Source organism: Neopsephotus bourkii, unplaced genomic scaffold (assembly GCF_033783945.1).
Source record: "Neopsephotus bourkii isolate Nb327-2 ecotype Australia unplaced genomic scaffold, CSIRO-AGI_Nbou_v1 NB_1493, whole genome shotgun sequence".
NCBI lineage: Eukaryota > Metazoa > Chordata > Aves > Psittaciformes > Psittacidae > Neopsephotus > Neopsephotus bourkii.
This window is the reverse complement of record NW_026901969.1, coordinates 3379535-3400536: the sequence shown is the minus strand read 5'-3', so window position 1 is coordinate 3400536 and position 21002 is coordinate 3379535. Positions and strand designations below refer to the sequence as shown.

Genomic DNA, 21002 nt, shown 5'->3' with positions numbered 1-21002 from the left:
CAAAGTGAGCAAGCCTGCCCCTAGGCACGTCATTGTGATTAGATATTTGAAAGAACCGGTTTCATTATTTGTTGTTGTTATAATCATCATATTTTTGCTCCTGGAATTACATTCTTGCTTTCAAGAATCCTAAAAGTCTGAAAACTTACAGAGAAAAGAAGGAATGCTGTACTGTTATTTGCTCACATTGTTCTTTATGTCTGTAACTCACAGAGGTTTTATTTATTCCTTCTAGTTACTTGCTGCTTTATTCCATGCCTGTTGTTGATACCTTTAAAAGGAGACCAAGGATGAAGTAAGCATTGACTGGGGATAAACAGCTTCAGTAGAAGGGTCTGAAGCTCTTTGACTTCGCTTTTTGGGGCAGGCCTTGCAAAAAGCCTGAGGCAGATGCACTGAACTATTGCTACTGTCAGAACAGTAACATTATTCAATCAACTTAAAAATAAAATATTTGCATTAAAACACAGGGACTTCATATAGATTTTAAAATGTATTGGTTTTTATAAATGATGTTGCAAAGTGAACTTATTTTTAGCTTAATAACATAAGTCTTGTTAGTGAACAGCTAGCTTTTGGGGTTCAAATATCTTTGATTTTTCAAGTATTTATATTTTTTTAATTGTATGCATGTGTAATGACAGTGGAAACCAATTGAGTAATGTAGTACTGAGGAGAGTATACTAGCTGTAGTATTTTAGGAATAGTCTAATTGCCATTAGAATACGGTAATCACTCCACATCCTCAAATGACTTAGACTAGCAATCTACTTTATTCATCCTTTTTTAAGGGAAATTTTACTCTGAAAATGAATCTGGCTCTGTGTTCAGTGCTGTTTGCCATTCTTGGACCTGTATTCTGGCTGTAGTTAACAGTGTTCCTTTTGACAGATGATGATTTGGACATAAATGTGAGAAGACCCTGGAGACTTGGAGGTGCCATTAACATGGGACCCATCAGAAGTGGACTTACTTGGGCTGTAGAAATCAGGTGCATAAATAGTGTTGCTATTGGGAACAGGTAGCAGAGTTCATGGCTTGTCTGAGTAGTGATGGCAAGACTCCAGTGTGTATTCAGATGTCGTTTTAGTTTTGGGCCCCTAAACCAACATCTCACTGACCGCTATTGCCTCTTAAGAATATAAAACTCACTGGTGGTGAAAGTTGCTACTAAAGTCTTAAGAACAGAAATGATGTTCTGAAATGAAGTCATGACTCTTTTAATGTTACTGTTGAAGCCAAGCATCTGGAACTAGAGATTTAAGTGAAATGTGAATGCCAGGAACCCTTTTTTGTGCAACAGCATAAAACTTTGACATTACTGTAGTGTAGGACCAGACATTTGAACTCTGAAATGTATCAACCTCTGCAGAGTGTAAAAAGGCCTATTTGTATAGTCTGGAGTGGTAGCAGAGAGAATTGTGCTGATTTTCTACTGATCTTATGAGCACATATACAGGGTATGGTTTTTCTTCTTTTAATGCTAATTTGAATATGTGAACTGTTTAGTGTAGCTTCAGACCAGTTTGTTCAGTGAAGCTCATTATTACACGGCTGTGAGAAGTTTAAATTTAGGTATGCTTCTGTGCAGACACCAGTGCATTTACTGATCTCTGCAGGAAATAACAATGGCGAAGTTCACTAATACCTCTATCTTCTGTGTACATATATGGAATAAAAGCCTTCACACCAGCATCAGTGTGAATCTTCTTGTTATTCCAGCAAAGTAGTTATGCTCAGATATCTATTTTTAAGTTCACCTGGTTTTAGTAGATCATATAAATTTTAATTGTATACTTGAATACTGTCATGGAATAAACTATCTTGCGAGAGGGTAGAAAAAAAACCAACCAAACCAACTTGTGTAAATGGTGCAGAGTGGAGTTGGTTTTTAACCTGTCTTTGTTGGGAAGCATGGCCAAGTTGAAGGCCATTGAAAAGAAGGTGGGACAGTTTGTATAAATACCTATTGTTGGTCCTTTTCATGAAAATCATTTATTGGTCAAGGATAGGCAGTGCTATCCAAAAGTGATGCTCTTTAACTGCACAGTTTAATGCAAGGTTGATAAACTTTATTCTGTTCTTGATTTAATTATGGATAAAAGAATCTTTTTCGCATTGGCAATGGTTATGTAGGTTCTGTATAGTAGGATCAGTACGGCCCCACATGTGCTTTTATTCCAGGTGGCCTTTCACACTTTAGAACCTAGAGATTTTTACAGCAGTGTGAAAACGAAACAACATCATGCTGTACAGAGACTGGGGGTACACGGGAAGGAGAAGATACTGAGGAGCTGTTACAGGAACTGCTTTTTCTACTGCAATGAAATTTTTGGGATGCTAGCTTTTTTCTTCCCCCCCCCCTCCTTTCCTTTTGTTACTCAGCTAATAATTGTTGACCTTTACAGCATGATTCAAAGTTCACAGTAGTTAAAGCAATCTCATTGCCCTCTATGGCTTTTTGGGTCACAGCAGCAGAAAAGGCACTCAGACTTCTTGCCCTTTCATTTGGGAGCTGTGATTTTATGTGGGCTTTCTGTTCCTGCAAGATGATTGTTTTGAGTTGGCTTCATTCAGAATCGATTTCAGAAACAACAAGCTGAGGCTACCCATGCTTTCAGTGTGCTGTTCAGTGTGTGTTAGGCTATTTGTAGACAGTCTCTGAACTTTATAAAATGCTTACATTCAGTATGGTGAATGGGGGTTCAGCTAAACTGCTTTTAATAACATTAACTGAATGCCTCTAGTATTTACATAGTATTTTACACTTTTGAAGTGCTGTGCTAACATTAATTAATTTTCAAAACAACCCTGTAGAGTAATGTAGGTGAGAAGCTTGGTGGCTAAATACCCATCAGCAGCGCTGAGAATGTCCCCACGAGGGTTTAACAAAATGACTGAACAAGGACGTTCTAAATTAAATGCTAGTTTCATTTAGTTTAATTCGCTATCTCTAACTTTTGTTTGTGCAGAACAGTAGATGACTGTGCTTGCTTTTAAGACTTCTGGCACTCCTGGGCATAATGGGACAGTAGTATGAAAGAAACAATTTCACAGTTCTTTGCTTCCCCTCTTCCCCCCCCCCCCAATTATTTATGGGGTTTGTGGTGCCTACAGAGGGACATTGGAAGGTGTAAAGTTCATATGTATGTTAAAAAAGCACAAAATAACCACGTGCTTGATGTAGAAAAAAAGAGGGATGCACATTCACAACAGCTCACAATCAGATTTAAAAGTTGTCTCGTCTGCATTTAGGAGCAAGATTTCAGAACTTGGCATGAAGATATTCTTAGACTATTAAAAGCTGACATCATCTAAAAGGGCAGATTATTAGAAATTTTGATCACTTGCTTAATAGAGTGTTTAAGTGGTTAGAGCCAATGCTGCATAACGTAAATCAACACTTGGTGAAAGGGGGCAGAACCTCAATCACTCTAACTCCAACTATCAGCAAAGAAAAAAATTGTTTTCCTGTAAATTGATTAATTTCTAAATTATTACAGCATCTGTTAAAGCTCAACCAACCCTTACCCTACCTTCATAAACTGACCAGTAGCACAAAGTAGGGTAAAAATTAAAACCTAAGAAAATTTAGAAAATTGCTGTTGCTTTTATTTATGCTACAATGTCTTTGCTTTCTTGCTATTAATGAAAATATGAGGGGAAAAGTCTTCTGTTCTAGAATGAAAAGGAAAAACTCTGTCCAATGCTTAGTTTCAGCCAGTCAGGCCCTTACTTTTCTTAAACTGTACTGTTTCTGAGATGAAGACTTTTTCCTATAAATATTAAAAAAGTTACTATAGCTGGTAATTCTCTGCAGAGCAAGAGAATATCAGAGGCAGTTACACACTGATACTTTTTGTTTAGATTTATTTAAGACATCTTGGGTTGAGGAAGTCACTGTGTAATTTATCTGGTAAAGGTTTTCCAACACACAATTTCTTTTTCTTCCAGGCTCTTCTGTGAATCTCACAGCTACTTCCTCTGCTTCTAAAGGTGCTTAGGAAAACTATTAAGTGTAGCATCATTTTGTTGACTAGAAAGAAGTTTTATATATAGTTATTTCTCAATGGTTTTGCAAGGAAGAAAAATGGCATAAAGGCATCTTCCTGCACTTTATGTAATTTTGCCCATTTTCAGAGCAAGCTTGAGCTTCATGAGAGCTATCAGAACCTCAGGGCTTATTCAAAATGGCTAAATTGGGAAATTATGCTGAGGGAAAGAAATACGTGCGTTTGTGGCTGCATATGTGTGTGTGGCTTTTCTTGTAGACCAGCTAATTTCACTCAGTGGGGTAATCAAGCTTGAAAAAGAGAGATAGAAACTTTCTTTTAAAAGTAAGTAATTAAAAAAGTTAAATAAGTAAAAAAAAAAATAATCAAGAACGTTTATTCAATGGCGCTGGTAATTTGATAAGGACCATCATGTATTTGGGCAACTTAATGGATTTGTATTAATATTTCATTTTTTTAGTAGGGGGAAAGTAATTGTGTTAATTACTGTGTGATTATTTATTTTTTCTCCTAATAAAAACCCAATATGGTTTAGTAATCCTATATTCTTAGATGGAAATGGGAGAACACGGAAGCCAAGAGGAAAAAAAAAGCTGGAGAAGGGAGACATGTCTTCTAATGTGATTGGAAAATGTTAAAAGGTTTGGCTACTTGGAGCAGAGCAGATCTGAAACGCTACAGCAGCAAAATACTTGAGGCTCTGAAACCGTAATTCTCAAAATTACAGTGCTGAAATCCAGTTTGTGCCATTATAGTATTTAATGTTTTTGTGCATGAAAGCATCACTTACAAAAAAAAAATGTTACTGAACATTGGATTCCTGCTGCTGCTGTAATTATCTTCCTTTAGATTATCTTTGTTTGGCTAGATGACTCTTAAAAAACGAAAATCAGCCCATAAAGCATCATTCATATAAAACAGATTATTTACAGGAATATTTGTCTTAGAATGCCTGAATTTTTATTTATACTTACCAGTTCATCCCATGAGCTGAAGATCTCTCAGAAACCTTATCAGTTGGACTTTTTCTCCTGAATGCTAATTTCTAGTGGCTGTTCAGTTATTGTACGCTTCCCTAGAAATCATAACTAGGATGTTGTGAATATTTTAGTTGTTTGGATTTCAAAGAAAAAAAGTGTTCAAGTTATTTTTCTGTAAGACAAGATCTCTTTTACTCTTGAAGAGAAGTTGACAGATTACACTGTTAATGGCAAAACAAGGAGGCGTGATCTTGCATCATAATATCGTCTTGGCAGTGAATATTGAAGTCTTAAAGATGATTTCTGTCATCTGACCATAACTATGCTTTCAAAAGGGCTAAGTGGCTGCTTAAAAAATAAACCATGTCTCTTTACTGAGGGTGTTGAAAAGTGATGTTCTGTCTTTATGATTCTGGCTATTATGTCAGTTTTACTTCTGCTAGCCCTATAGAACAGGTACAGTCCATGGGAGGCTGAACTGGTTCATACATTAGCGTAAGAGTTGCTAATGAAGTTCCAGCTGCCAAATTCTGCCTGCAAATTAAAAGCATTGCACAGTTTCACTTTGTTAATGTGGCTGTTTAATATTCTGCTTTGCCTTTTAATTTCTAATGAATCTGCCTGTTGCTCTTATTTTTATGTTCAGCTCAAGATTGTTGTCCTGTACATTAATTTTGAGTGTTACTGTTTTGGTCACAGTTTTTCTGTCCACGTCCTCTTGAGATCTGTAAATGTTTAGCACTGCATTATATAAAATTTCATGGCAGTTGGAATTAGCCCACCAAACTTGTGCTTCTATTTCATGGCAATATAGGCTTCAAAGCAGATCCCTGATTTGTTCTGTGGAGCTAAAGAATGGTAACTTTTTTTTGGTCTGAGCACATTTGATCTGGATTAGAAGACTGTAAACCTAGAACCAAACAGTCATTTTCACATTTGCTTTTCCAAGAGGAAATGCTCTTTAATTTCTGGTTAAATGACACATAATTAAACAACAGGAGGTATGATTGCAGCCATCACTAGTAGGAAACAGGCCATGCCTGTGGACCTGAAAAAGGAACATAAAGGGATTTGTCATCAGTGGGTAGCTGTAAGTTTGTGGACATGGTTTGCTTGAGGCAGTCATTCTTTTAACCTGATTCTGTCCCTATTAGGTCCAGCATAGGAAATCCTAACAGAAGGGTGAGAACGATAAAAGGTACGTTAGACTGCTTTTATAGAGAGATGCTGTCATAACACAGATGTTCTAGGACTGGAATCCAGTGGCTGTGTGAGAGAAGTAGGGGCAGACACAAACTGGCTCCCGTGAATTGTAGTTCCAGGTAACAACCTCACAGTCCTTTCCCATCTTGTCTTTCCTTCTCCTCCCAGATAAGTCATGTGTTCGATGAAGGGATGGAGGAATTTATTCAGGATTAGTTCTGGGATGAGGGATGGGTTTTCGCAGTTCAAGGAAGAAGGTAGGAACAAACCAGTGGCTGGATTCTTCCACAGTCCAGGCCGATGGGAACATGCAAGATTCATTGCACCTGTGCCGTTCTGCAAAATTAAGACTCTTCATTAGAAATATTGTAACAAAAATCCCTCACTTTCCCTCTTTGGCCTCGGCAGATGAGTACCAAAGTGGTGCTAGCTAGATCTTCCAGAAGAGCTAAAAGTGCCTGATTTTAGGAAAGCAGTTGCAATACAATAAGGATTTCACTTTTCTTTGAGGAGCTTCTTGATATCTGATCCAATTAATCATAATAACCTCTGACAATCTCTGCAATATAAAGCTTTGCACCATCTTCTTCACTGTAAATCCATACCTGTAAAAATAGTTCAGATGTTATTACTAGTAAGTGAATTGTTCTTTCTGAGTTGTTGCAACTTCTCTAGTGCAGTATTTCTGGCTATATTCACAGTTTGTCCACTTAAGCAAGGCTTTTTATATCAGTGCTAAGTAGGCAAGCCACTGAAATTCCCATGAAATATGTACAAAATATACTTGTACATTACTAAAGAGAGAGATCTTTCTGTATTTGGGAGAGTTTCAGAAGTGTCATGGAGACATGCCACTATTTGAATACTCTATTCATTTTGTCTATCAAGTCACTCTCCTAAAGCTGAGGAGTAATTTATGTGTATATCAGCATCAATGAGCAGATTTCTTTGTTTTCTTTCCAGTCCTGGATATCTGGGAGCAAATACTTAGACCTGATCTGAAAGGCAGGAATAAAAAGGGCTCTGCAGTTACAAGCCCAATTTGTATGGGAGTTTGTACATCACACCAATGAAGTTCTTCATCTCCCGCAATCGAAAAAAGAAAAAAAAACTATGCTTGTAATTTCCTAGTAGAAAAGAAACACACAGAAGCCTAAAAGTAAAAAGCCTAATTATAATTAATTGAAAAGGTTTTCTGCAGAAGCTAGTGGCAGTGATTTGCATAAATTTTCATTAAGTTGAATAATATATTTTCTTCAAGATCTATTAAACAAGCTTTAATCAGTTGAGCTTGAAAAACATCACTGTGAAACTTCAGTTTGAAAGTAATTACATAGCAGCTAAAATAAGTTCTGAAAAATTACAAAAACGTATCCAAGAGACATCAGCATCCTTCAGACAGTAAGAAGCCGTGCAATAAATACCAAGAGGAGGGGTGGATTGTTGTTGCTGGCTCTAAGTTCATTCCACAAAGATGAAACATGCCTGGTGGGAAGGAAGTCTTGTGCCGCCAGCACAGTGGGATGTCATACTGGAGTGAGGTATCTGCAAACTAGTTTTTGTGCTAGTTTCAAGAAGAGAACACTATGAACTGGCAGGTATGCTACAAGCTGCAGTATCTTCCTCTTCTACCTTATGTAGTGGATACCTTACACTGATTTATGTATGCAATCTAAACATTTTTGTGTATTTCTATCCACTTTTCCTTTTCAGGATTAATTAGGATGCAGTCTTTTAGATCACGTGTTCTAACAGGTTGAATCTGTTGCATCTACCTGTTGTTTAATGAAGAGCTTTCCTTTCTGAGTTAGTCCATTTGGTGACAGGAGCTGGGTGAAATTCAGTTTAGAGTAACCATTAACTTGTTTTAGCAATCTTTCCAGTGCCAGCAAAGGTGGAGTGGCAGAACTTGGAGTTTCTGCTGTTCTTGACAATGCTTTTCTCTGGTTTTGGGGTGGTGTTTTTTTTTTTTTTTTTTCTGTTTGTAAGGTTATATGGAAATGATCACTTAAAAAAATCGACTAATAAATAATAATTCTGTTTCATTAGTTGATTTTTACTATTGCGGAGAGGTGCACTGGGTTCCTTCCTTGGCATTTAGTGAGCAGTCATGTTTTGATACCCTTTTCTGTTGCAGGAGCCAAATTTAAATCTTTCTATGTTAGCACTGAATCAACTTTCTACAGCAACAGTTCCTAAATTGCAGTGTATATATATACACGCTTGTGTAATATATGACTGTTCTAAGTGGTAGTTGCCCAGGCTGGAACTGGTACTGCTGGAATTGGTACCTGCCAATCTTTATTGTGGTACCCAGTCAAAGAAAAAAATCCAAATTTGGTTCCTGTTTTAGAGCTTTTTGCTTGCTACTTTCTTTTGTTTGATGTGTAAAATCTAAAATATAGAGATGGGGCCATGAATTCTAGGATGGATCAGGATGACAACTATTAGCAAGTTCTAAAAACTTTTTTCTCTTTATCTGTATCAATTTAACACTTGATGTCTTTGAGAGAGACCTTTTATAGTAAAAAGCACTACCAATGGCAAGAAAATAGAGCAGTACGTATAGCTTTTGTTTTGTGTGCGCTAGCAAGTTTGACTCATTTTCTCCTGCTCATCCTGAAGCATAGCATTTTTTCCTTGTGATTTTGTCCTATTTGTGAGAGCTCAGTTGTACAGGTAGAAATAACATAAGTTTGTAGTTTCTGAATGAAAATGCAATTCACGAGAAAATGAACATGAGCCAGCAGTGTGCACTTGCAGCCCAGAAAGCCAACCATATCCTGGGCTGCATCAAAAGGAGCGTGACCAGCAGGTCGAAGGAGGTGATCCTGCCCCTTTTCTCTGCTCTCGTGAGACCTCACCTGGAGTATTGTGTGCAGTTCTGGTGCTGGGGAGGAACCCTTCATTAGGGACTGTAGTGGTAGGACAAGGGATAATGGGTTAAAACTTAAACAGGGGAAGTTTAGATTGGATATAAGGAGGAAATTCTTTCCTGTTAGGGTGGTGAGGCACTGGAATAAGTTGCCCAGGGAGGTTGTGAATGCTTCATCCATGGCAGTGTTCAAGTCCAGGTTGGACGAAGCCTTGGGTGGTATGGTTTAGTGTGAGGTGTTCCTGCCCATGGCAGGGGGTTGGAACTTGATGATCTTAAGGTCCTTTCCAACACTAACTATTCTATGATTCTATGATTACTTTAATGGCTCTGGAGCCCAGATTGAGAAACTGTTTGCTAATTTAGTAGCAAGGTGTCCTTAAGACTGCTGGCAATGCCAGTTATTTCTGAATATTCAAATCAGAATTTGTTTCTCATGTCCCCACATCACTGTGGCATTTGTGATTATGACAGTCAGTTGTTAAGCTTTTTTTTGTGCCCTGGAGAAGAAAGGGAAAATAGGTTCTTTATTTTTAAAATTTATTTTATAGTATGGTGACCTGAAGTACTTTATTTGTTTTCTGGTAATTGACACCATTATTTCTCATTTTATTATATTGGACAGTCTCTGGTTTACTGTGTATTTCTTTTGCTTTGTAACAACATTTAGGTTCTTTATCTTATTGTTATCTTATTATTGTAATTAAACTGCACCCAGAATGTTGCATGACTCGTCTGTAGAGCAAAATACACATTAAAGTATCTTCAGATAAACTGTGTTTTGATGTTTCTTCCCATGTTACTTCATTTTTTAATGCTTTTACATCTTGTTTAAAGAGGTAGCATCCCAAGGCGGAGTGGTGTATGCTAAGATTTGGCTGAATAGTTCCTTTAAATATTTTGGGAGGTCTGGAAGTGATGGGTGGCCCAAAATCCATTCCATTCAAATAAACACATAAAGAAAGCATGTGCAAGACCTTTAACTTTTACAGGAGCTTGGCTGTGTGCCATGCTTCTGACTTAATGGAATGTCTGATTTCAGGGTTGTCTTGGGCCACTACCATGAATAAGCATGTATAGCTCTGAGGTCATTGAAACTAATTTTATTATTTTCATAGCTATTGGAAATATGTCACCTGGCTTGATTTATGCATAAAATCACAGAATATAATTTCAGAGAAGTAGCCTTTAATTTAAAACTTTCATCTGTTTTGTTGGCCTGTAATATTAAAATAACAGCAGCCTTTGTCTCTAAAATAGTATTTTATCTTTCTCAGTAGTTGAAGATTAAGCATTCACTGTAAGTTTGGGGTTCAAGTTGAACATCTTTATGTGAAATGATCCTCACAATCAGCACTGGTGCAGTTCCCTGGTAGTCCAGTTTCCAGGGTGGGACTTCCAACTCATGAGCCTCTCATGAGCCAGGAGCTGCCTCTGTTCCACACTGATTTCTACAAGCTCTTATCTTACAACCTAGAGTTGAGAAGGAACTAAAGGGGGTAATGAAGTTGTTTTGAATGAGGTACGTATGTATGGCTGATTACATACAGCATCTGGGTAAATACTTCTGAAATAGTTGGATAGCAATAACTTACTATCTGAGTATTTCTTCATATTTCATTAAAAGCACCTGGCAGCCTACCCTGAAATCTTCATATGCTTTGGGTGCTACATTGTCTTAGCGGATGGGATGTGTGGGTTAGATAGCTGTATTATTTCTTGGCCATGTGTCATAATTCATTTTTCAGTGTCTTTCTGTGTACCGCAACATGTTAGAAACCTGGAAAATTTATGATGCATACACAGCACTGTTTTATTCCAAATAACTAATTTCCTGTGGTGAGAAATGTCTTGAATTCCTGATTACTTTGTAGCAAGATCAATGCAGAGCCCTAGAAAAAAAGAAGTTAAGTCTTGTAGAGCAGAAACGGCTTATTCTTTATGTTACTCTAGATTGGTTTTATTATGCAGAAATAAATGCATCCTGCTGTTTTATATGGTCTGTCAAACTATAATTTTTTTCATTAAACTTTCAGTGGCTTGTAATGCCATGGGGAACAGCAAAGAGGGAGCCTGAAGAAGTAACCTTCCCCAGCTTTGTAGGTAATAGGTATGCACTATGTTTTATGTAAATATTCTAATGGAGAGTTGCTTTTTAGGAAAAAAAAAAAAAGAAAGAAAAGGGCATTACAATACTCTTCAATACTCTTTCTTAAATGACATTATACAACGCATGCAGATCCCTAGTAGAAAAGAGACTTGGTTCAAGCTCAGGTGCATGAAGTTGAAACTTCTTCTCTTCAAGGTAGAATTCTGTCACATCTTTATTTTTCACATCCTTGCATGAAAATCTGGGACACATGAAGAGAATACATTTGCCTTGTCAACAAATGCAACAACACAGGACCCACTATTTTTCTCTTTCTGAAGTCTGAAACTGCTGACTAACCGTTCCAGGCAGTCTGTTTTCTGGTTCGTTTGGGTCACCTTCATTGCACTGAGCTGCATGTATTTCTCTTAATCTACCCATGGTTTTTTTCACCCATGTTTGATATGTCTTCTTATTGTGATCTCAAACAGTCCTCTCCTGAACAGACAATGCAAAATTATCAGTGTCCATTAGCAGTGCTGGAATTTTGAGAGATGACTGACAGTTTCTTAATAAAATAGTGCACATGAATTGTTTCCTGACAAACCATTTCTGTGTTTGATGTAGACTACTGAAAGAAGCAAACTGTTCACTTTTTTAAAGCTTTCATAAAACTTTGTGTTCCATCAGCTTTCTTCTATAGGTCTTTTTAGGTTGAACTTATAGCTGTCATTGTCTAAAGGCAAGAGTTATGAAATACCATAACCTTTTGTGGTGCTTGGGTTTCTTGGCTACAAGGAAAAATGCAGTCCTCTGTTTTGCTGCTGTCAAGGGTAGTTGGACTTAAACATTACTGTAAGGAAGTTAAGCCTAATAGTTAAATACTGGTTTGATCTTCAGACCTTTTAGAAGGAGGCTTCTTAGGAAAGTTAAAGCTGCTTAAAAAAGATAAAATACATAAAATGGTATGCAAATACCTAGTGGAAAAAGTGCAGGTGATTGGCTTGCATAGAATTGGAGAGACTTGAAAATCTGGCACTGTTTCAGGTCAATGCTATCTGCTTCTTGTAGTTCAGCTTGACTTGACTTAGCTGTAATGGTAGTGTCAGGAATGTTGATCAGGTGTGTGATTCTGGTAATGGCTTCCGTTTACCTGAATTGCTGTCTGTGATCCTTTTAACTTACTGCCTGATTCTCAACAGCTGCTGTAAAATATAGAAATACATGGTTTCTGATTGTTTTGGTTTTATGCTTGGAAGTCTGAAAAGTCTACTGAAAGGCTGTAACAGCTTATGTCAATTGCAGTTGGTTAGAAAAATGTGGATTAGTGCTAATGTAACAGAAATCAGAATCTGATCCTATGGGAACTGATAAAATAATTCAACTAATTTGTCATTTCCTGCCTTTTTAGCTCAGTCTTAGACAGCATCCAGTACAATCCTTGCGAGTATGCTTAGAGTGGACTTGCATGTAACAGCAACTGTAATAGCCCATGTTTTCATTTACATAATAACTGTGAATTAGCCTTTTCTATGTCACTCCAAACTGTTACCTACTAACAAGGTGCTCTTAACCAAGGAATTAAGGAAAAAAATACTTTAAACACTGCTATGGTTTCATTTTCTGGTGTTTCACAATTGCTGTGGCATGCCACAAAACTTGGTTTACTCTAGTGGCTCCATGCATCTGGACAAGCTATTGAGGCACAGAGAGGAAACAAATCATTAAAACTCATTTCAACTCTTTTAAACTAGAAGAGGGTAGATTTGGATTAGATATTAGGAAGAAGTTCTTTATTGTGAAGGTGGTGAGGCACTGGAATTGGTTGCTTGGAGAAGTTTTGACTGCCCCATCCCTGGAGGTTTTCAAGTCCAGGTTGGATGGGGCTTTGAGGAACCTGGTCTAGTGAAAGGTGTCCCAGCCCACGGCAAGGGGGTTGGAACTAGATGACCTTTAAGGTCCCTTCCAACCCAAACCATTCTAGGATTCTACGACTTTAACCTTTTTTATTAGAATCAACATGTTCCAAATGGGTGGGTGCCAATCTGCTCTATTGAAGCATGTTTATGAAGGGCATCCAATAGTGTTCCTGTAAAGAAGTTGGAGAGCTGGAAAAAGCATAGTTCAGCCAGCCAGGACTATGCTGAGCAGTCACTCTATTCATTAGAAGTCATTACACATCTTTGTGGGACCAAATATTGTTGCTAATTATCTAGGTTGTTCTACTTTTTGAGAGAATTATGTTTGAAAGAAAATTAGTTTTGACATATGTCTGCAGGAAGTTCCATTTTTCCTGCTAAAAAAACCCACCACAAACCAGCCCCCATTCCCAAAGAAACAAAACAAGCAACAAAAGAACAACAACTAAAAACCCACCAAGCAAAAAAACCAAACCAACACAACCACAAGAAACCCACAGAAATAGAAAACAAAAGCTTCCAGGAATTCATCTGACATATCTATGGCAAAGCCTGAGGATAAAGTCTCTATCCATCACAAGTGCTTTCTAGCCAGAGTTTAGACTCTGTATTCTGTAGCAATTTTGCTTAATAGGAATCTGAGAAGGAAAAGTGCTGCACTGTTTTTTAGTTTGGAGTCCTCTGAGAAGGTATTTAAATATTTAAATATTTTGGTTGATTCACTGGTGAGTAAACTATCATCACAGAGAAAGATAAGCCTTGGGTTTTATCTCACAGATACGTTAACATTTCTTGCTGCTTTTGACATCTAGTTAAGCTTGCTTTGTTTTGTGTGTTTCCTCAGAATATTTCACTTTAATGGCAGTGCTTCATCTTTTGTTTGTGATTGTGTGGATGGAATTTGGAGCTGACTCAAAATAAATTAGATATATTTTTTTTTAAGGATTCCCTTGCCCTCCTAATATTATTTTCTATCTGGCTATAAATAGATCTATGCCTACGACCATCTGTGACTACATATCAGAGAAGTTCATGAACTGGATATGCAGGAGTTCTAGTTTCTTGCTATAAAAAATAGTCTTTTAGCATATTTGTGGGATACCAAAACATGTCTAACCTACATGGAAAATAGTTATTTTGTACAATATTATTTCTTAAGGAACCCACCCCACAAATCTGCTAGATTGATAGCATTTGGGTAGGAAAAAAGATGGTGTGCAATTGGTGTGTGTCAGAACATAAGTTTAATGCATTTATGCTTCTTATGGTGGGGCTGAAGGGAGGGAAGAAGAGACATTTTGGAGACAGGAGAATTTTGAGTAGGCATGAATTTCAGAGCTGATAGTTTGTAGCATAGTGAAGCCTGTGCTTGTCAGTTCTGTGGATAATGAAAGTCAGGGTGGGTCTGAGTGCTCAGGAATCATTGGATTCTTACGGTGAAAAGCATGCACATGATCAGTGATAGCTGAGTCTAGGACTGTTTTTATTCTCATCTCCCCCAATGCATATATTTCTTCAATATGAGTTCTAAAGCCAGTATAAAGGTTAAGTTGACCTCTGTGGATATGCATACACCAAACTGTTTTCACTAAATTGATTTTGAATAACACCTTCCAGTTAAACCAAGAAAACTTAAGCTTAGACCAGACCTTAGTTAAGGAAAGGTTTTTTTTGGGTGCTTAATAAGAGGCTTGAAGAAAGGTACTTATACAAAGTAACTTGATGCTTTTCCTTACCACTCCCACCCCCCCAAAAAAAGAAGTGAGACTGTCTGTGTGTTATGTTTTGGTTCGGTAGTTTTCTCCTCTACTCATTATTTCTATATGTGTATGTGGTCCTGGGTATTTTCTTCAGTGCTTCACTAAAAATGAAAGTCAGAGTGGTGTCTAAATATTCATTTAGGTTTTAAATTTAGAGTGCACCAGAGTTTATGCCATGGTTTTAGGTATAATTATGTATAATCTCCTCAAGCTTTCTAAAAAATGCTGTGTCAAAAAATAGATTGAATTGAGGAAAAACCCATAATTTTTCAAAAATTAAATTACAGAGTGCTTTTTCTCAGTACAGTCCAACCATGTAGTGAATAGAACGAAAAGAGGATATTCATGGAACTGATGTATGACTGATAAACTCTATTCTGTAGTGGTACAGTATGTGTGCCTCCATTTTCAGAGAATGGCTTAAAATGTGTGTGTCTTGGGAAGGCTTTAGTTATATTCAGAAGGTAACTTGTCAGAAAAAGTAGTTTAATATCCATACTATTAATCTGGTTAAGCAACTCAACATGTCTGTCTACAGTATTCTCAAGCTTTAAAATTTCTGTTCTTTTGCTGTTGTGAGTTGTTGTATGGTGATATGGCAAAAATTATGTTTTATTTTTTCAAAGGAAAGTGGACAAGAGAAATAGCTGCATATTCTACTGCAGAACAGTAAATCTCATAAGGCCTGCTGGGCCCATTTTCATCATCTACAATAGATTTGGAAAGGGCAGCAGAGGTTCCAGCTATGAATTCTGACCATGCTTCAGAAGCGGATAAAACATATCTATAACTATAAAATAAACAAATCTCGAGTTATTGCCAGGCAGTGGTTTGGCCCTGAAGGATATTTTAAAGAATAACTTTGAATGTGCATTTGAAAGAATATGTTATCAGGTAAGTGTGAAGTATCTTGAAGTCTTAGAGGAACAGAATTAGCAATTTTGTGTTGTATTAATCAGAAGAGAAACTAGCTTATGAAAAAGCTGTGAGAATAGCAGAAAGCATTTTCTGGTTTAGGAATTTAAGTGCTTTTTCAATAAATGCTTTTTCTCAGGCCTGCTGTACATGCTGTGGTGAAGAAACTCAGGGAGCAGACACAAGGACAGGAGCCCTTCTTCTCCCTCTATTTTTATCTGCTCCCTCCTGAGAGGAAACTGATGGCATCCCATTGTTCAGCACCAGAAAATATTAATTACTTTTCTTGCTTCCCTCCAGCATGTTTTTTTTTTTTTTTACCTGTGCATGAATAATGAAATAGTACTATCCCAGGCAGTTGGTATTAATTAGGGTTTTGAATTTCACATAGTCCGTCTTTCAGTATTTGTTATGTCAGGCTAAAGCTTAAACTGAGAGGGAGTGAGGTGCACTTTGGGTTAATATTAAAGCTAGATTTCAGCATAAGAGAACATACTTAGAAATGAAAAGGCTTATACTATGGAGAAAGATACAGTTCAGAGCCTTTATAGTTAGCTTTTGAAATATTTATCTTCTGGGTGGTAAAGATTTTTCAGGCCATCTCAACCTTCTTGTAACCAATATGTTTTGTTGGTTACTAAAAGTTTTCAAAGCTCTTTCAAGTCAATGCAAAAATCAATACATGGAGCATACTTCAGTATAGTTAAGGCAGTGCTCAACAGCATTCAGTATTACATGTAACTACTGCCACTGCTCCCTTGTTCCGAAACCACCATGCATCTTCAGTCGCAAAAGTGTGAAGTCTAGAAGTCTGCAGCTGGATGGGCTGCTGGATCATAGCATACTGGTGGGTGAAGTCAAGCCACAGCTGATTGTCATTCATGGAAATCAAGGAATAAATTAGCTTGCTTAGATGTCTCCTCCCCCCATTTGCCTTCTGCAAATTTATGTTGCTTATTTCAAGAGATCAATTACTTTAAAATACATCGTGCATCTTAGAAAATCTTAGGGAGTCTGTATATCTTTATACTGTGGTACAAGACCATAACCTTTCTCTGTTATTTTGTTTGTTTACTGGAGGGATTTTTGTTTATTTCTCTATGTCTTCATTTTTGGCAGGGGTTGCAATCATTTTGAGGGTATAGTTATGGTTGTCTCATCTGTCTTTCCACTCTGCTTATATCTAAATCAGGGACGTCTCACACAAGAAAGTTTTGGAAGTAAAACACTAACTAATGATTGTTACTTGTGGTTCCTGTTTGTTCTATTACAAGACTGACGCTGACTATGAAATTACTGCTATAGGACACTAATAGTTCAAAATTGATAAATAATAATATTATTTGTTAATATATTCTCCTGAGGCCCTGTAATAACAATGTATTGAGTTAATAGCTTTCACTAGTAGTTACATAGGATAGGAATATTATATTAAAAATATATATTTTCTTCAGTGTTTGAGCTTTGAAATCCATGCATTCTACAGTTCTGTACAACTAGAAAAGGAACATACTATTGGCAGAAATTAAATAGGCACTAGCTTATTATAACTTTATTTCCATTTTGTGATGTTAGCTTTTCCTTTAATTTAAAATATGATTGTTAATTTAAAATAGATGTTTCCTTCAATCTGTTTGGTGTGTATAGACAGTCTTGTTCTCAGAGCCTAGCCAGCAGCTCAGAATCCTATATATTTCTTAGCTAGTTGTTACCCAGTATTTCTCATCTGAAAATGGCTGAGTTATTAGCTGTTCCTTGGAGATTCACTTAAGAAAATTTGTTCTGAAGAGAAACTGAAAGCTACAGTTTGAAGCCCAGAGGATGCACAGTATTTCGTACCCTTGCAGGTGTCCCTAGTTGATATACAGTATAGGGATCTGTTGTTTTGAGAAGTGGGCATGGATAAAACTTTCCTGCCTACTGGATTTGTAGATAAATTTCACTTTCACAACTGTTGAGAGGGAATTAACTTTAATACAGAGCGTGGAAGACATAATTGCCACCAGAAATGTATTGGAATGGCAAATAGTTCCCTTGACTCTATAATTAAACATTTAAATGAATGTTTTTTCATGTACTTCTGCTTAATACTTTATTAAGGTATTTCTATGTACTAGATAATAGTTTCTGATTTTTCTTTAGGCTGTCAGTAGAGACTTACATGTATATTGTATTCTGTAGGCAAATACAAGAATTGTCCAAACTACAGCAAGCTTTAGTTGCCTGCTTTCTGACCACGCACCTGCCTGACAGATATCCTGTAAGCAGTTTGGAGGGTTGGCTCAGCTGTATATTTTGGTTATGTGAAACTATTTGTACTTCAAAAAGTAGGTTCTAGCTGTGTTTCCGGGCTTGTTGTCTGTACAAGTAACATAAAATCTTGAAAGCATCCTTAGGACCCTTAAGATCCGCCATAAAGACAGTGTGCTTTCACTTCGCTATTTATCAAAAAGGAGGAAATGAATAATATTCAGAAGTGACCCTGGGGAAAAACAATGAAGAACCTCCAAGTAGACTTGCAAGTCCATCACTGCCTATCTATTTTATGTGGGAGAGGGCTGGTCAATGGCTTCCCGTGTGCACATTTGGGAGTTCTCCTTTTTCTTTAAAATATGTTCTCTACTTCAAATGCTGATGTTTATTTTCAGCATATGGGGACCATTAGCAATATTGAAGCTGGACATAAGGCTTAACGCGTTAAATCACTTTAGAATGTTGCATCTGTTTTTTTGCCCTAGTGTTAACACCTGGATCAGTTTAGCACTAGTGCAGCAGTTTAGGACATATATAGCTGTTAATTTTAAAAACATCTGGGATTTTTGTGTGCATGCATGTGTATGTGCATGTGTGAGCTGCTGGATCTCTGGCATTTTTGAGTTTGATGAAAAAAATCTCACTAAATTGTGCTAAAGGTGTGTATCCATCTAGGCAAGTAAGTAGTCTGTGGCAGGAGGCAGAATGATTCTTTTGACTGGGTTACATATTAGGATTTTGCCTTTACAGCTTATACCTATCTTCAGATTTCCATTTTGAAGACCTGATTGCTGACCCTGATTCTTTCCTTCCTTCCTTAAACCCATCCATTTGTTGTACACTGAAGAAGATATTCCGCTCTCCTGGGATGAGTGAAGTGGGCAGGCATTAAAAATTAAAGCAAGCAAGTTCCCGACTGAGTCTGCAACCCTTATCTGAGGCTGGTTGAAAGTAAAAATGCCAGTTGTGTTGGAGCTTTGAAAAATGACTTTTCCTGGTGACCCGCTGCCTTTTAGCAAGAACAGTTTACAGCTCTGTTTCAGAGTGATGAGTGCAGTTGGAGAATTTCTCGTTATGCCCATTAGCAAGATTGGACTAATCTGCAGGATGTAACCCGAAGGTAAACTGTGACTGAAGGAGAAGACAAGGCTAATAAGGCGTTTTGTAGTTTCTCTCATCCCAGAGTCTTTCCCGGAGCCAGCAATTAATATTATTTTCTGTCTGTGGAGATCCCAGATTCCTGCCAGCACAGGAGGCTTTACAAAGGACGCATCAGCACTACCTGCCGGGCTGGGAAGAGGGGCTGCTTTTAAAACTGCTGTTGAAATTGGCAGCTAAGCATCAATACTGCAGCAGAGTTAACAGCTTGTTAATTTAGTAATTAAAGAAAAACAGGGCCTTGCCCCAGCAAGGAGCAGGGCAGCCAGGTGTGTTGGGGCACCCGGTATCGGGCACCTCCCTGGGGACAGGCCAAGATGTGGGCCTGGCTTAGGGACACCCATGGCAAGGCAGGGCTGTGGGGAGCTGGAGACTGGCCCTGCTGTGGTGTCCCTGAGGCACGGGCTGATGGCCTTGTGGGGCAGAAATGGGGTGTTGGGCTGTGGGCAAGGTGGGGGAGCCCCAGGGCTGGCAGGGCTTGTTAGTGCCCTCAGGGCCTTGATATGAACAATTTAGTACTATTTATTCTTTTATTTTATTAGATACAGAGCTTGTACTTCTGAATGTTTCACCTCATGTTTATCTTGCCAGTGCTGTTAGACAGCTGGGCTGGGGATGCAGATGGGCATGGTCCCAGGTGGTTTTGCATGGACTCCGTTGGTCCTTCAGTAATGGTGTCCACGGTGTTGTCCTAGTGTTACCGAGACCTTGTTGACTTTTACTTTTGAGGGCAAAAAGACAAAGGGCTGCCTGGCTCTAATATCTCAGGTGCTCATAATCTTGCATCCTCCTGAGCAGTCACATCTGGTGTTGGCCAAGTTGTGTTTTTTCTTAAATTTTGTAATGTGAAACAGAGTAGTTGTTGACTATTATGTGAGACTTCTTTGCTGTAGAATGTCTAGCTTTGCTCTTGTATTAGGCTTTTCTAATATTCCAAACCATTCGCTAGACTTTTGTTTTTTGATTTTTTTTTTCTTTTAAAAACATTTAGCAAAAAATAATGGAAAGGGCTTTTAACTTTATTTAAAATTTTGACTCCTAGAGAATACAACATTTGACCTGACTAAATCGCTGAGTAAGTTGGAATTGCCAGCTGTATTTGTCATGCTGACTGGCAGGCACCAGAATTGGTTGCTTTTACACATACGAGAAACTAGGAGTAATTCAGACTTGCCAGCTGAAATCCATACTCAAATACAGGGTGATCAATACTGTATCTTCAAGGCTTCCTTTTGATTTTCTTTTTAATTTTATATATTTTTAATAAAACCAGGACTGAACAGGAACTGATCAGGGTTGCATCAGATTTTTTGCTGTCTATATATAAAATTTGACTGAATTAATGCCTTCAGAATGTGCAGTAGGTTTCTTGATTATTTGGGGAAAAGCAGTTTACTTTTGGTGTGGAATATAAGTCCAATATGAGTATGTGCTGCATGAAAATCATTGGCTTAGACGGAGAGGACTGGTCTCTTAGCAAGTGTAGCAGCATAGTGTGGAAGTATTTTATTCAGAATTTTTTTTGTTGTTTTGTTTGTTTTATTTTTTAAGTGGTTGCGTGGCTTCACATATTGGAAATGGCCACGTTTGTAAAAGATATAATAAGAGCTACCATTTCCTGAGAATGAACTGGTGCACTATCTAGGCTTTTTGTAGCTGAATGCAGTTGGGGCAGTTGTGCTGGCAGTATTACTGCCACTTATTTTTCTTAGTATTTCCCCAAGAAACGAACGTTTTTGCAGTTCAAGGTGTCAGCTCTAAATCCTGACATCTGATTGCCATTCTTAGTGTTTGGGAATCTGTAGTCTAACATAATACGTTACTCTCAGAGAAAGGA

The 21002-nt window shown here is 37.7% G+C and overlaps 1 protein-coding gene across 5 annotated transcripts in view; it reads left to right on the top strand.

Annotated features, from left to right (window-relative positions):
- TMTC2 (transmembrane O-mannosyltransferase targeting cadherins 2) overlaps positions 1–21002 on the top strand; it is a 245155-nt gene that overhangs the window by 77430 nt on the left and 146723 nt on the right. The window contains exon 1 of one of the 5 annotated variants that reach the window (XM_061369364.1): positions 10510–10593. The exons of the other annotated variants lie outside the window; for them this stretch is intronic. Coding sequence (XP_061225348.1) covers positions 10589–10593 — 5 coding nt within the window. The 5' untranslated portion in view covers positions 10510–10588. Of the gene's footprint in view, positions 1–10509; positions 10594–21002 lie in introns of those variants that run through there. 5 annotated transcript variants of the gene reach the window in all.